The 15,167-nt window shown below is 41.8% G+C and overlaps 1 protein-coding gene across 1 annotated transcript; it reads right to left on the reverse strand.

Annotated features, from left to right (window-relative positions):
• Nucleotides 1-113: 113 nt before the first annotated feature.
• On the reverse strand, nucleotides 114-10,865 carry tuft1a (tuftelin 1a). Its single transcript, XM_070835789.1, has 12 exons — nucleotides 10,652-10,865; nucleotides 5,461-5,538; nucleotides 4,398-4,499; nucleotides 4,219-4,305; nucleotides 3,895-3,945; nucleotides 3,669-3,755; nucleotides 2,692-2,802; nucleotides 2,342-2,565; nucleotides 2,150-2,255; nucleotides 1,974-2,057; nucleotides 1,635-1,729; nucleotides 114-1,091 (listed from the first exon to the last, which is right to left on the reverse strand). The coding sequence occupies exons 1-12, from the start codon at nucleotides 10,709-10,711 to the stop codon at nucleotides 1,019-1,021; spliced, it is 1,158 nt and encodes a 385-aa protein (XP_070691890.1). The 5' UTR covers nucleotides 10,712-10,865; the 3' UTR covers nucleotides 114-1,018.
• Nucleotides 10,866-15,167: the final 4,302 nt, after the last annotated feature.

Here is a 15,167-nt window from a genome sequence, read left to right on the forward strand (position 1 = left end):
ACTCCAGCCAGAAGTCAAAAGAAGCATTGTATTTTTCAGTAATTTATTTTGACAACCACAAAAACAGATTGAATATCGGAATGTACTTCATAAAAAGGTCAAACTATCACACAGTCTGTCTAGAGGCTTTATTTAATATAAATAAATACAAAGGGAGAAAGTTGTTAGGAAGAAATGAAAACATCAAATCACATTCATTCATATTATGTACAAAACGACTATGGTGCCTGTTTCCATATTGACAGGGAACTGAAATGCTTTAGAAATATGTATAGAGAGATGCAGAATAATGACACTTGTATGAAGCAGTGATGGTGTAAAGTATCTTCATCATCACTTACATTTTTTTTTTTCCTTCTACTTCCTCACAGTTTCATAAAGTTCCACATTGTTGTTTGGGATCTAAAAGCCATATTTAAAAACATCTCACTTTATCACAGGGGGTTGACTTCAAAGGCTACAGTCAGTATTTACACATTTAAAGCATCATACCGTTCACTCAGCAGAGTGAACAGAGTCATGGATCAGTGACTGAGTATAAATACACAGGCTGCGCATCATCTGGTTGATGAGTTTTACATGAAACTTTTAGCTTAGTTAGCTATGTTTGCTACATTATTGTAGAAGGACTCAACAGTTCTGCTTTGATACCAATGTCATAAGTGGTGTGATCAAAACAAGTGATCAAAACAGGGTAGAACAATGAAGCACTTGCACACAGTATGCAGTATTAAACTTAGAATGCACATCAGCTGAATCAGTACGCTTCATGTATTTACATTAAAGCTGACATACACACGTTCATTATACACCACACAGTTTCCTTCGAGTGTTTGTGGTTTAAACTTCTTGTGTTAAATGTTGATTGCAGTAGCTAAAGTCCAGGAAGCTCAGCTCTGACATCCAAAGCATTCATGTGATCAGATGTGGTGCTGTTTGGTTTCAGTCTGCATTGAAAAGGTTTAGCGGTTCGGAGCCCTTCTTGATGATTACTGTATCTTTCTCCTGCGCAGGCGCTTCATGATTTGATCTCAATGACTTTGATGAAGGGAAGTGGTTTGTTAGACGAGGTGGACAGCTTGATTGGTTTGCTGGGGGGGGGGGGGGAGAAGAGAAATTAGTTGTTTTTATATTGAAACAACATACAAGCAAATAGTCAGCATACAGATGTGCAATTAGAATAGCAAATATTTGAGCATGAGTTAGCGGTCTCTTTGTATGTATCGTGCTTTGGGGCTCGTTTGCAAGCTCAGATAATTTGAATGTGTGTTAGTTTTGACTAATTTCACTGATCAAAATAAATGCCACACTTGTGAACTGTGCATGAGCAAGAAAGAGCTCTGTGGGACCTAACTTTTTTACATTTTTTCTTTCATTTCCACAGGTTTAGTTTAGTTTGTTTTTAAGGTAGAATTGATTTTGTTTGTTATTTTGATCTTTGCCCAGTCTGAAGCCAGAACCTCTACACCAGTTTCAACGATACATATTGTAGATAAACCCCTGACTGGTTAACTTTAAGTGATCTGTCTCTGTGGCTGCTTGGGATTTGGAGAAGATGAGCTCCATTCATGTTGCATCTCAGTCACCCCTAGATGGGACATAAAAAATTGAAAAAGAAAGGCAAAATAAGTTACCTATAGACAATCTGGGGGTTGCGCTCTGATGAAAGGTAGGAATTTGTTCTTTGTCCTCCCAGGAAGTAGTCCATCTGGTCATGCATCTCTCGGTTCTGCACACACAGGAGGTCAGGGGTCAGTTCACATCATGCTAACAAGAAAAGGAAACTACTGTGGCCACCAAACAGGTAATGGCTGCATCTCCTTAGCCCTCATATCGCCTCTCTCTCTGCAGAGATCAGGCTAAGTTGGACATATTCCCTTTCCTCAACTCAACCCTCATCATTCATTCTAAACTCCACTGAAATGCCATAAAAATGTTAATGTTTATGGGAGAGGACAATAAGCAGCACTCACCTCAGCCTCCAAGAAAGCCACTTTCTCCTCCAGCTCTTTGATCACGCGGTCCCTCTCCTGGATCACCATGCGAGAGTTCTGGAGCTACAGGCAAGCAAACACACAGTCAAACAGTGAGTGACTCCTGCACAAATATGAACACAGAGATAATGTGTTTGCTTTACAGTCTCACGCACCTGTTCAATCATGTGTCTGACTTTCCTTTGCTGACTTTTCAGCATGTCATCCAGATGGTGGATCTTTTCTTTGAGAATAGCCACCTCCCTCTCCAGCTGCTCAGTCCTAAAAGTCCCCACAGAGAGTTAAAGCACACCACTACTTCACGATAAGGAATCTTTAATTCTGTTTCTGTGTGTGCCTTAGCTGACCTCTGCTCATCTTTCTGGCCCTCCTCTCTGATCTTGCGCAGTTCGCGGAGTTCCTCCTCACGGTTGCGGATGGCCTCCCGCAGGGTGGTGCTCTCCTGCTCCATCCCCCCCAGCAACCTCTGGAGCTCCTCTATGCGCTTGTCTTTCCTCTCACTGGCTTCCTCGGTGGTCTTCAACTTCTCCTCCTGTTCGCTCAGATGCTCCCTCAGCCTGCTGCTTTCAGCCTGTTCGGGACACGGGAGAAAAAGAGGGGATGTTTTTTCGTTTTTTTTACTTTAATTTAAAATGCGACTTCAGTGTGTGTGTGATGCATAATGAATGTAGAAATAAGCTCAATGTATGAGTGTTACCTGCAGCCTCTCTTTATCCTCTTGGTGTTTCTTTTCTGCTTCCTGGAGCTGTGCATATAAACGCTTACTGACCTCCCTCAGCTTGGTTCTCTCTGCCTCTTCATCCGCTTCCTAATAGAAAAAGTAGATACACACTGATAAACACTTTGATTTTAAACGATAAAAAAGTTTAATCTAATTGTATTGTACGCAGGAGTGGCTTAAAAACAGCAATGTCACAATGAATGGATGGATGAATACTTGTATGATGATGTAATGTAAAATCTTGTTCTCGTTTCGTTTGAGCTCAGTGGGCTTGGGTGTAATAATGAAAACAGGCGTGTCAACGTGCGTCACTTGAGCAGCTGGATCAAGACCAGTGTTTCCCTCCTATTTCTGCAACACTTCTGTGAGTAGGCCATAGTGTGATTCACGGGTAAATACTATAATTGGTGCAAGAATAATTCTGCCAAAACACAGTGGCATCAGCTTTGTAGCATTTCTACAGAACATTACTGGCATGCAGAGAGTAGTGGTTGTTAAAAGTGTGTGGCTCAAAGACTATTAAAGGAGAGGTATCTGTGGAATGCTGGGAACAATGAAGATGGCCTGAATACAATAACACATGCAGTGGGGAGAGGAACAGTGGGAACAGTGTGTACTGGAACGGCTCTCTCACACGTTTTCATACACCCCGGGGTGCTACAAGCATTTTTATTCCCTGCCGTCATTTGAATCCTTTCTTTTCCTCCTATATCACATCTTTGTTTGTCTTTCTGTTTAACTTAAAGCGTCCTCTGACCTGTGTGCCTCTGGGAGGTGATCACTTTACAGCCTTGTCATACACACATTGTCCAGGGGAGAACATACATACTGTGGCTATGATATGCACGCGAGATTCGATATGTGCATTGCTTCAATATACTGAAAAGACTCTGTATACTGTATATATACAGCACAACTTTGTATGGAGGTCATGCACATGAGAGACTGCTCACCTGTCCGTCAGCTTTGGCTCCTCCTTTGGGGGCAGACGAGGTGTTCTTTCTGAAGGGAACACTAACCTTCCACCCGTTTGTGTGGGTCTGGAAAGAGAAAAGGAGGAAGTCAGCAAGGAAGGAGTGAATTATGGAGATGAGAGAGGTGGAGGAAATGCCATGAAACACACAGGATGTGAGGTTAACAATGGTGAGGGCACAACAAAGCAGCTCAGAATAGACCTACCTTGCTTTTGGCTGCCATCTGCTCCCTCAGCGTCTTCAGGCAATACCTCACCTGTGTGAAATACAGACGCACCGTGAGTTACTGAGATATTGTTACATATTTTTTTATAATGTTTCAACATGTGTGTGTGTGTTTCAGGCTTTACCAAATGATCAACAAGATTTTTTTAAATCAAGTTTGGAAGAGATGCAGGCAGACAGGAGAGGAGGAGTTTACATGATGCAAACATGCAAATTGTTACATAAGCAGGAGCAGGAGTGTTAGTGTGTGTTTTTGCATGAGTGAGACAGTCAGAGCTACAGTAGATACTGTCCAGGCACTGACCTCCTGTATCTGCGAAACTTCGTCTGACAGCATCTTCAGGCTCTCCTGGTGTTTGTGCTGCTCTTGTCTGCGGGCCTCTAGATAAACCTGGAACAGGGACGGGAGTGTCAAACACCAACGTGACCAAACAAACACACCATTTATTTCTTCAAAAATAACAACCGATGTGCCACACCCACCTTGATAACCTCCACCTGCTCCTCTGTGGATTTGACCGGTTCGTGGGTCAGAGTTGTCCTGTCGCTGGCCGGCTGCACCAGTGCAAACGCACGTCCAACTGGCTGGAGATTAGCGAGCAGAGGAGTCAGTGTGTTGCGTGAGCATGAGAGGATGGGTGTGATACTTTTCCAAATATCGCAAGCAAATGTGAGGAGGGCAGTCACTGTGTTTTGCTAACAGTAGAGGAGGAGTTGGAGCATGTTTATGAACAGCATTGCAACACAACATTTGGGAAGACAGCCAGAAGTTCATCCATTTAATAACAATCATGAAACATCCGGCAGGAGCATCTGACATGACTGATGCATTTAACTATCAACAGGCAAAACTGACGGGCAAGACTTTTCTCAGTCTTATCCTGAGAAAATTATTCTGTGAGTGTGTGAGACCAAGTCTCTATAATCAGTAGGCTGAAACATTTAGCCATAATCACCATGGAGACTAACCCATAAGCACCGGGTGCTTCTTTGGAAGTGGTAATCACACTTGGTCAAAACCATAAGCAGCGAGAAAGGGAAGGACACACAGAAGAAGGTGGGGAGGCGTTATGTAACTCTGCTGCTGTGGTGGTCCGTTTTTTTTCCTTTGCCGATGGTTTTAGTGGAACAATGCTTGTCTTGAGATATTTTAAGTGGCCTTATGTGGCAACCAGGCTAATGAAAAGCTGATGGCATGTTTACAAGCCGTTTGTGTATAGGAATGTGCCGCAGTACGTGTGAATGTACAGTAGCTCTGAACTAATACCTCAAGATCAGTGAGAAGGTCTCTGAACTTTCAGATCCAAATATGGCCAGAATGATGAGCAGATAAAAAAAGAAATAGTGCTACTGTTTTTTTTCCTCTCCAGAATAAATTACAGATCATTCTTATTCACATCTTACAACAAATCCAACCAACTGTAGCGAAGAAAAGATGAAAATTCAACTAAAATGTAACAGCATGATATACTTTGATAGTTTGCTGTCACCCGTTTAAAGCAGCGACACATGATGGCATAAGTTATCAGGTGCAGGAAGTTCTTACCTTGTCCCTGTGCTGCTCTGTGCTCCGAGCTGCCTGGCTCTGGTTTTGCAGTGTGAGCCGCAGTCGCCTGCACCCCTCCTGAAAAAGGCAATGAAGAAAGGAGACGATGAAGTGAATCCACAAAGAGACCGTTATGTGATGGAGAGAGTGATTGAGGGCTATTCTGAGGAGGAGAGGGGGGAAAAAAGAGGAGGAGAGACTGAGTCATACTCACTGAAGGAAACAGAGAAGGAGGGAGAGAGCTGGCAGTAACCAGTAAGAGAGAGGGGCTACGAGCGTCAGAGAGAAAGCAAAAGTTTTTCGCAGCTGCACAGAAACAGATTGTTTGATTTAAATTGTGTGCTACGGACGTCACTGGGACTTCAGGCGGAAACTCCCCAGGCGCTCACAGCCAATTGGAAGAAATGGCTGGATTTCTGGGAAAGTGGGCAGAAAATGTAATGTCAAGCAAGACAGAACATTTCTATGGCACTGAAACCTCACAGCAGCCACACTATCTGGCACGCTAACAATATAAGAAGGAGGAATAAAAAAATAATAAAAAAAATGCACAGATGCAACTCTCAAAAACTCACAAAAAATGTGCACTTGTTTCGTAACAGGAAAAGTCTCGAGCGGGATGTGACTGGGTGTGTGTCTTCCAGCACGGGGAGCCCCCTCATAAGTGATACCCAATGAGTGTGTGTGAAAGTGTAAGCATGCGGACGCGAGGGAGGAGGTCAGAGACATCATATAACTCATTCCAGCCAAAACATTGTGTCCTGTTTATTTTCCTGTGTGTGTTCACTGTGTCCTCCTGGTGTCTAAATTCGTGGCAACGCTGAGACATGCAACAGGCAAAGAAAAAATGGAAGCAATGTTCAGTGTGGTTAAATACTATAAACACAAACAAACACATGCAACCAATTACACAGAAGAGCACACACACACACACACACACACACACACACACACACACACACACACACACACACACTGTCAGATGCATTGGTGTTGTGTAATGTAATTGGTTAATAAGTAATGAGTCTGGCAATGTAAAGAATCTGATTTGTTTTCCAAGTGATTATGATGAGTTTGTGTGTGTGTGTGTGTGTGTGTGTGTATCTGTATGAGACTATGAGACATATTTCAGTGGGTGTGTGTGTATCATAATTTGTTTGTCCCTATTGGGCCTCTTGTGCAGTAATACCGTTATTTCTTTGTTTCCCTTTGGTACTTAAGCTGCACCACAACAGGTCCAGCTACTGTACATTACCTGCTGTGTCCTGTTTCAACCGGCAGGTGCCAAAACAATCTCACCTCAAGGAGGAGGAGGGAAAAATGACTCTTAACTTTATGGGCAACATGGACAAAACGCACAGAAGTGCACAGAACAAAAAATGAAAATCGCCGCAGTCGAAGTGAATAAAGGCACTTGTGATGTATCTCTCCATCTATATAGAAACCATGTCTGATATGCAGAATGTCTTGATGTTAGCCAGACATGGGAAATGAACTGGACTGTGTTGTGTAATGCTATGATGAGAGGTTATAAAAGCCATGTGTTCCCCTGCCTACAGAAGGCCTTTATGATTAACTGGTTATCTGTTCAGGAAGTACTGTAATGGAAAAGAAACCAGAGAGGGAAAGATGGGGCTGAAAAAAAGGAGAAATCAGAAAAAAATGTCAACCAGAAGAATACAAAGGCAGAGGAAACAGCCTAATAGCAGGGGTGGGGGGCTAACTACGACAAACAAAACTCAGAGAAATGAAAGCAAGAAACCCTCCTTTCGTTCAACATGCTTTCCTCTCAGATTACAGACACCTGAAAGCTCTAATAAGGCACAGATTGGGGGAGGAAAAGAGAGGAGAGGAGGGAGAAAAGGGGAACAGTGAGAGGGTTGTTAAGAAGGAATCCATCATTATACAACTTCTCCGGCCCTTCATAGACATCCACACAAAGACTTTGCTAATCCCTGCTCCGCCATCGACTATTTACATGCTAGTCTCTGCCTACTTTCTCTTTTGTATCCACACACACACACACACACACACACACAAAAATGTCGTCTCTGCCACCTTCAAAGACAACCTGTAATACTAGACTTCCCGGGAACACAGACAAAGGGACCAGTTGGATGTGCTCACGGACAGTGATGTATAAATGCACACGTACACAGCCACTCACACGCGGGAAAACACACACAGAGATACACACAGTAACCCAAGGTACACACAACCTTTACAACGGGACAGAAACCTGAAACGAGGCACACACACAAACAGCGTCCACACTGCTGGGTGCACCGACAATGAGTACAAAAGACCGCAGCCAGGCTGAAGGGCTTAAAGGGAATGAAGACGCTTTTGTTTTGGACTTTGGCATCAGGAGGCCTGTAAATCATTTGGATTAAAGGAGCTGGATAGTGAACACCAACCTGGGAATGCTGCTGATAAACAGACTGAATTTGGGGCAAAAAAACAAGATGTCCTTTAGAGCTCTGTGCCACTTAAAGAGAGAACCTGAACTGAGGAGGCATTAGGTGTCATGGCCATGAAAAGTAAAACATCCTCTGGTGCCTCCAGGTTAAGTATCTGGATTCCACAAACAAAATTCCTCCGGTGTGAGTTTAGATGTGTGTGTGTGTGTGTGTGTGTGTGTGTGTGTGTGTGCACTTCATCATTGATTAAATCACTCCATCCCACTCATACACTGCTTTCCCATACCTGCTGCACAGATGTCACTTTTGTCTTTTGTCCAGCAGCACTATAAACCTCGGCCTCTGAGGCGACAGGTGTGAGACGACTACTTTTCTTATATAAGGAATTAGGATACATGAATGTGTTTTTCCACAATAGCTTCCTTTTATTAGCATATCCTGCAAAACTCCTCACCACATGTTTCAGTCTGTCTTAATACAGAGAGGGCCGTAAGCAGGAACTTTGCTGAATTAAAATACAGTCTAACTCCAAAGTTATGACTAAGATCAGGAAGTATTTAATTAAAGAATAACAAGACTCTAATAATCATTTGTTGCCAACTTTCAATATTTAACGGTTACTGATAATTGTACAGACAGTTTTTGGCCACTGCTCAACAAGTACCAAGGTTTTAAAACCCCTTTCGGCATTTGTCACAGTTTTTTGAAAGTTCACAGACTGAGCACTTAAGCGGGAAAACAATTATCAGATTAATCAATAATGAAAAAAATATCAGGCCTGGTTTTAAGTATGTCCTTCAGTATCGAGCTGAAGTTCCCAGGGTAGTGATGGGTAAAGTCGCCTCTCTGACTGACAGGTTTGACCCGTCAGTCCGTCAACAGTCTGTGCAAACTACATGGTTAAGTTTAAGGTTAAGTAAATTCTAATGGGAAGAGCCGAGCTGAGGTGTGAAGTGAAGTGTTGGATAGTTTGTGGTTGTAAAACATCATGTGAGAACATGACCAGGCGGATGGTGACTGTAAACATGAAGTTCGGGAATATGAATCATGAAGTGAGCGCTGGCATCAGGACGAACTCCACAGTGACAGAGATCATTTCTTCCTGCCCTGTGTTACATACAAACCAGGTGTGCTCTGGCTTTTTCTAGTCGTCCCTCTACATAGATGTATTTATACGTCATGTTTGGCTCATTCCCAGCCAGTAACGTCAGACCCTCCTGACTGAGATGGTGACTGAGGATGAGGAAAGACAGATGGAATGTGCTAAATCACAAAAGCCGGGAAACTAAACGTCTGGAGGAATAATCACAGAAAGAAGCAATCAGTCTTCTAAGTTTACTTACTTAATAGGGAGGAATCTCAATTTTGGCCACTGTTATAAACTTTATCAAACATTTTGTTTCAAAGCGAGGCCTTGGATGTTCCTCCTGGGAATTTCTTTTTCAGATCATATCATCTCAGTTCCAGGAAACACACTTATCAACAAAACACCACAACAACCACTGAAGGCCTTTCTCTGCTACATCAGGCACATCCCTGCTCCACATGTATCCTTACAGGCTTATGCCTGATAAACTGTATGGATCATTTTTAGTTAATAATCTCCACTAGTCATATGTAGAGGTGAAATACTTTACTGCTTTATTTAGTCTGACCTGAATAACCCATATCAGTTATGTAAATACTGTAGCTGGGTGATTATTTGAATGTTGGATTTGACTTTGATAAAGAGGAATTTGTGTTCTGTATGAAGCTGATGCAAATGTGCGATCAGTCACATGTTAAAATGTAATGTAGGACATATCAAACAGGTGCTGAACAAATATGGAGTTTCACATATTGCTTCATGACACATTCCTCAACACAAATTACTTTATTAGGTGTGTGAGTGGAGCTGCCCTTTGTACACTTTGACCTTTTTGGCAGTGGTACAGTTACACAACAGAAACTGATATTTACGTCTAGACCACTGACACATTTTCCTGTAATCATACTCAGTTACATTTGATTGAACATAATCATGGTTGAGACTGTTCGCTGTCATGCCCTTGTTTAGAGAATATCATCTGATATGAGTTCAGTGGATCTGAAGCTGCTGGCAGAGCTGGCTGGTATTAAACTCAGCAGGAGGCTGCTGATAAGGTGAAAGTGTCATGTTGCTCCACAACCTCATAAACCTCAGTGCAGGTTAACAGTTTGCTTTTTCAGGTGAGGTAAATGATTAAACTCATGCCACAGACAGAGGATAAAGCCCTTCTACTGTAGTTGACGTGAGCTGCTGATCACTCATTTACCAAGTATCAAAGTGAAGAGTGCTGCAATCAAGGAAGTGCAACATTTAAAGCTGTTCAGCTAAACTCCACATGCACAGGTGGTGCACAAGCAAAGCCTTTACAGGTTTGTTTCCTGAGTTGCCTTTACTGTCTGTCACAAGTGCAACTGTAAGCCCTTAAATGATGCGGGCAGAAGGCACTGTGACAGGCACAGATGTTATTGGGACTAATTCCGATCTGCTGCTGAGGGAGGGAAGGGGGCCTAATACTCTAATTACTAAAAGGCCTGAGCCTTAATAGTAAATACACCACTTAGAGCAGATGAAGCCTGAAGATCTGTGACAGAATCACAGCATCCCACAGAGCCTCTAATCCAGTCCACACACATCTGAGCAGAGTCGTGAACAGAAGAACTTGTATCTGTGCTGCTGGTCTACTTATCATCAAACAAACAAAAGTTAGGAGAAAGAAATATGTGAATAATATCAAGTTACTTACCCCATGTTCTTGGTTTCTGATGTCCTCAAATGTGCACAGACTTCTCGTCACTCCGCTCATCTTTAATTGAAATGTAATAAATACTCGCAACTAAATAAATAAATAAATAGGGAAATGTGTGAAGGTCCCCCCGTTAGAAGATCTCTCTGTGTCTCTCCACAATAGCTGCTGTTATCGCTCCTCAGGCCGGTGTCCTCATGGGTCTGCTCCCTCCCTCTCTCTGCCTCTCAGCACACTATGGGAGCTGCTCTCATCACGTCACTGTGGGAGTGGAGTGAGCAGCACACAGATCCGCCCACGGCCTGCAGCCTGGCAGAAACAGCCAAATAGGGAGCTGAGGAAACAGGGGATGGATGTGAGGGGAAGAGGGAGGGTCTGCTGGAGGTACCTGCTGATGGCTTCAGGAGCCACAGCAGCCTCCAGAAACCTTCCACCATGGTGCTGGTAGGTAGGAAGTCATTTCAGGGTGAGAAACGCTCCCTGGTTGGACAGTAAATGGTGAACAACACGCCGCTCAGTTTACCAATCAATTATTAATACACAAGGTTTAACCCCTGACTGATCTTGTTTAACTAGTGCCGCCTATTAGCTTACAGAGCAATGGAAAGCAAGGTATTAAATTCAGTGATTGAAGTCAGTTTTTTTAAAAGTTGTACACAGCTTTGTTTAGATTATTTTGTTTTAAATATATTTATTACTATTTAAATACATAATTAAAATATATATTTTGGCTCCTTGAATAACAAAATCAGAAACCCAGAAAAAAAAATCACTTTATATTACTGCTCATTATTTCCCAAAAGATGTTTACATATTTTTCTAAAGTTTTAATCTGGCTCACATACATTTCTATAAAGTATGAGGACTAGTTTGCAGAGACTTGGACACTGCTTGAAAAAAGTGTCCTACCACAGTGGTCATCTTGCCAGTTTTTGTCTCTGTCTTCAAAGTTTCCTTGCTCAGTGTTTCAAAGTTTTAAAGACTTGCTCAGTGTGACCTATAAAGTCAAGTTATTTTTATAAAAAGCAATTCACACATTTTTGACTCAGTGGGCTTTTTTCATTTTGGAGAGCAAACAAAACCGTCTGGCTTGGGCTCTCATTTTGGACAAGGAAAAACTCACAAAAGATATTTATAACACAGGAAAATACATTTAAACCAGCTGAGATTGGAACACATTCCACAAAATAAAACTCTGTTGTATTATAGCGAACAGGCTAAAGCCTACTAAATTAATCAGTGATGTGGATTTAATTCAAGTCTTTATACAGCATTAATGATTACACATTACGTACAACATATTTTAGAGATGACTGAGGTAACAGAGTTTATCTGCTGGCATTTAGCTGATTCCAGCAGCAGCTGATCCAGGACGGCACAGACCACAAATTGGATAAAGACTTTAATGGCATTAATGGCTGCTGAGGAGCAAACAACAGCTCATGGTGGCACACAAGGGAAACTGAACTAAGAGCAGGAACACGCGCACACAGAAACAGTGTGTATATTAAAAAAATATTGCTATCTCACATTACTGAAAACGATCAATGTTTCCTCAAAGCGCAAGTTCCTTGTAATGGCTGGTTCATTATTTGAAAGGAGGCTGATCCACAGAAACCAGAACACTAACAAACACACCACAACCTTACTGCTGTATGTCATCATGTGTCCCAGATACTGAGCCATAATATGAGCCATACTGTAATTATGTGTTTGCATCACACAGTTGAACACACGCAGACAGACTGATCCAGAGATCAGACGGCAGACAGCTATGAATGTTTACATACATCCACGTCTGAGACTACGGTGTGAGTCACATGGTCTCCTCTGATGCCACTTTAGTGGTCTTTGGGACGCATTTTGAGTTAGAATATTTTTGTTGTTTTTATATGACCTTTAGTTATTTTTTCATTTAAAGGTTCTATTTATTCATCACTTAAATTATGTCATGTTTGTATAGTATATGAAATATTTTATTTCTTGAGTTTTACATGTTAATCTTGTCTTAAAAACCACTTGTTAGGCAACAAGTGGTTGATAACAATCAAAGGGTTGTGTGGTCAGTGCCCAAAGGAACAAAGAGCAGCTAAATAAAGTTTAATTTTAAATAAATGAATAATAATAACAATAATTTTTCAATTGCTTTTTGTCTGAGTGGCTCTAAAAGGTTGGAAATCATGCTCAGAACAACAGCACAGAAAACTGGAACAGAAAGAAAAGAGTCAAATTTAGGTAAAAAGGTCGAGGGTTAAAAGTGCACTACATAGTGACACAGAGTCACACAGAGTGTGTGTGGTGACACAGTGATGCTGATTTCTCGAAAACAATGATGACATTGCAACTGTAGTCATATTTAGCAAAGTGAACCTCATAGGGAAAGGTCATCCTTCCATCCTTTCCACTCCTTTATTATCATCACAGTCCTGCCTACCTTTGACACTAACGTCACATTTATTCTGTGAATTTTGGAGGTACGTCAACTATCATCTTTTTTTTTTTTAATGCTGATTCTAGTATTTTTAGACTTTTTTTGTTGAACCCTTGGCAGCATTTTATAAATTTATATAAGGGATTAATCTGTCAACCTGTAAGTTTTCTCCAATTAGCTTCAAGGAATTTATGGAACTTGGTACTAATTATATGGGGAAATTATTTTAGTTTCAGTTATTTAAGTTTATGAGCAGCTGTTGATTTCCGGAGGGATTTCTGTGTAAGAACTGCTTCATTTGACTAAAAACTGCCTGAGATAGAAATGAAACACGACAGACTTAGCTATCTAATTATTTAAAGAGTTCACAGAGTTTCTTTGTGTCGTCATGGCCTCAGTATTTCTAAAATGCTGACCATGGCCCTGACAATCACATGCTGTTGAACACAGGATATATTCACAGCACTGACATCATTAAACGATGACCGTTTTTCCCCACTCCTTTTTATTTGTTGATTCTTGATAAATGCAGAACAATTGAAACACATTTGTGTCTGAGCTACTGCATCAAAACCTAAAAAAAAAACATACTTCCATGTGTGGAACACCTGCAGGCAGATGGAAATATTTCTATGGTGGGGCTGCATTCTTTCTGAGGAACCATATGTGAGACAGCAAACACGGCATGATTTCAACACACCCAGCTCTTGGCAAATCAGCTCTCAGGTTTTAAGTTGTGCCTGGACTGCTGGAATGATATGGAAATCCAATCCCACCCATGGAAAGTATGTTCCCTCATATTTTATAGTCTAGCAAAACAGGTACGGTACACACACACACATGTTGGCACTTGGCAGGTTTAGTGACACTGGATAGGAGGCGTAGTATCATACACACTGCATCTGGTTCTACAGCAAATATTGAGTGCGTGACTTCATGTCAACAAAATTTGTTCCAAGTAAAGAACTTAAAAGTTCAATTCCAGGCAACCAGCAGAGGAAAAGTGCTTTTTCAGGTCTTTTGTAGATCAGTCACACAACAGCACCACAGGAGGTACAGTAAGTCTGACTATTTTGAGACACAACTGTGGCGTCCGTGTCTTGTTTGTGTTCAGGCCTCTTGCTGATTTTGACAAAGAAGGTCTTGTCATCAGTGCCAATGTGCAAAATAGGATGGACACACCTAAATAACCCTCCAGGCTGCGGACTTTCATCTTTTTTTTTGCCTGACGTCATAAAAATATTATGGCATGAAACAAAAAAGCATGAACTGTTTCCCATTGCTTTAAAGAGATTTACAGGTGACTTGGATCAACAGTGGCAGGTGTCACCAGTGGGATTATCTTCTGATGTCAGATTTTATTTTATAAAGATTTTGTATTTGTATTTCCGTAACATGTTTTCACTCCAGTCTCAGTCGACCCTGCACATTCCTATCGTGCCTCACCCTGCGGTGCTCCCGGCAGCAACAAATCATCCATCACTACCCACAGTGCCGACTGCATGAGACGGGCCTCAACAGTTTTCAGTCTGTAAACCATTTCACTTGAAACAGCAAATTAACCCTCAGAAAAACAGTGTCACAATTATACAACTAGATGTCAGATTCAGTCAGAGTTTAATTTGTTTAATTTGTTCAACAGTCGCGCTAGAGTTACAGTTAAAACGTAGCAGCTGTTTTTCTTGGTTTGTGAGAACACAGTCATCACACGTACATGTGAATGTGTCCACAAACAGGAGCAGCAGGCCTCTTGTATCAACACATCAGCCCAGATGCTTATCACAGTTATGATGAACAAAAACAATTCTGCATCAAGAGATAAGAGGGCAAAACAACAACAGTGGCACTCAGTCACGGCACGTCAGCACCTGCTCTGCCTCTCTGTTGGAACAGCTGATGCAAACAAAACAGTATAGGTCACAACGCAGCACGCTTGTGACACGTGACACAGGTGCTGTGGGAAGAGGCGTTGCTGGATAGCCGTCTGCGCTGTATTTCCACTCCATGCACTACGAAGGGAAGGCTCGAGCAGTTACACCGTCACATCAGTAGAAGCTGTGATCAATGTCATTAGTTGAAGCCGTG

This window comes from Pempheris klunzingeri, chromosome 8 (assembly GCF_042242105.1).
Source record: "Pempheris klunzingeri isolate RE-2024b chromosome 8, fPemKlu1.hap1, whole genome shotgun sequence".
In the NCBI taxonomy this organism is placed as follows: domain Eukaryota; kingdom Metazoa; phylum Chordata; class Actinopteri; order Acropomatiformes; family Pempheridae; genus Pempheris; species Pempheris klunzingeri.

Coding starts and splice junctions, on each gene's coding strand:
- tuft1a (XM_070835789.1), bottom strand. CDS start 10,711: ATGAGCGGAGTGACGAGAAGTCTGTGCACATTTGAGGACATCAGAAAC. Junction 2,566..2,691: donor AGGATAAAGAGAGGCTGCAG/GTAACACTCATA, acceptor TGTCCCGAACAG/GCTGAAAGCAGCAGGCTGAG. Junction 2,058..2,149: donor TCAGACACATGATTGAACAG/GTGCGTGAGACT, acceptor GCTTGCCTGTAG/CTCCAGAACTCTCGCATGGT.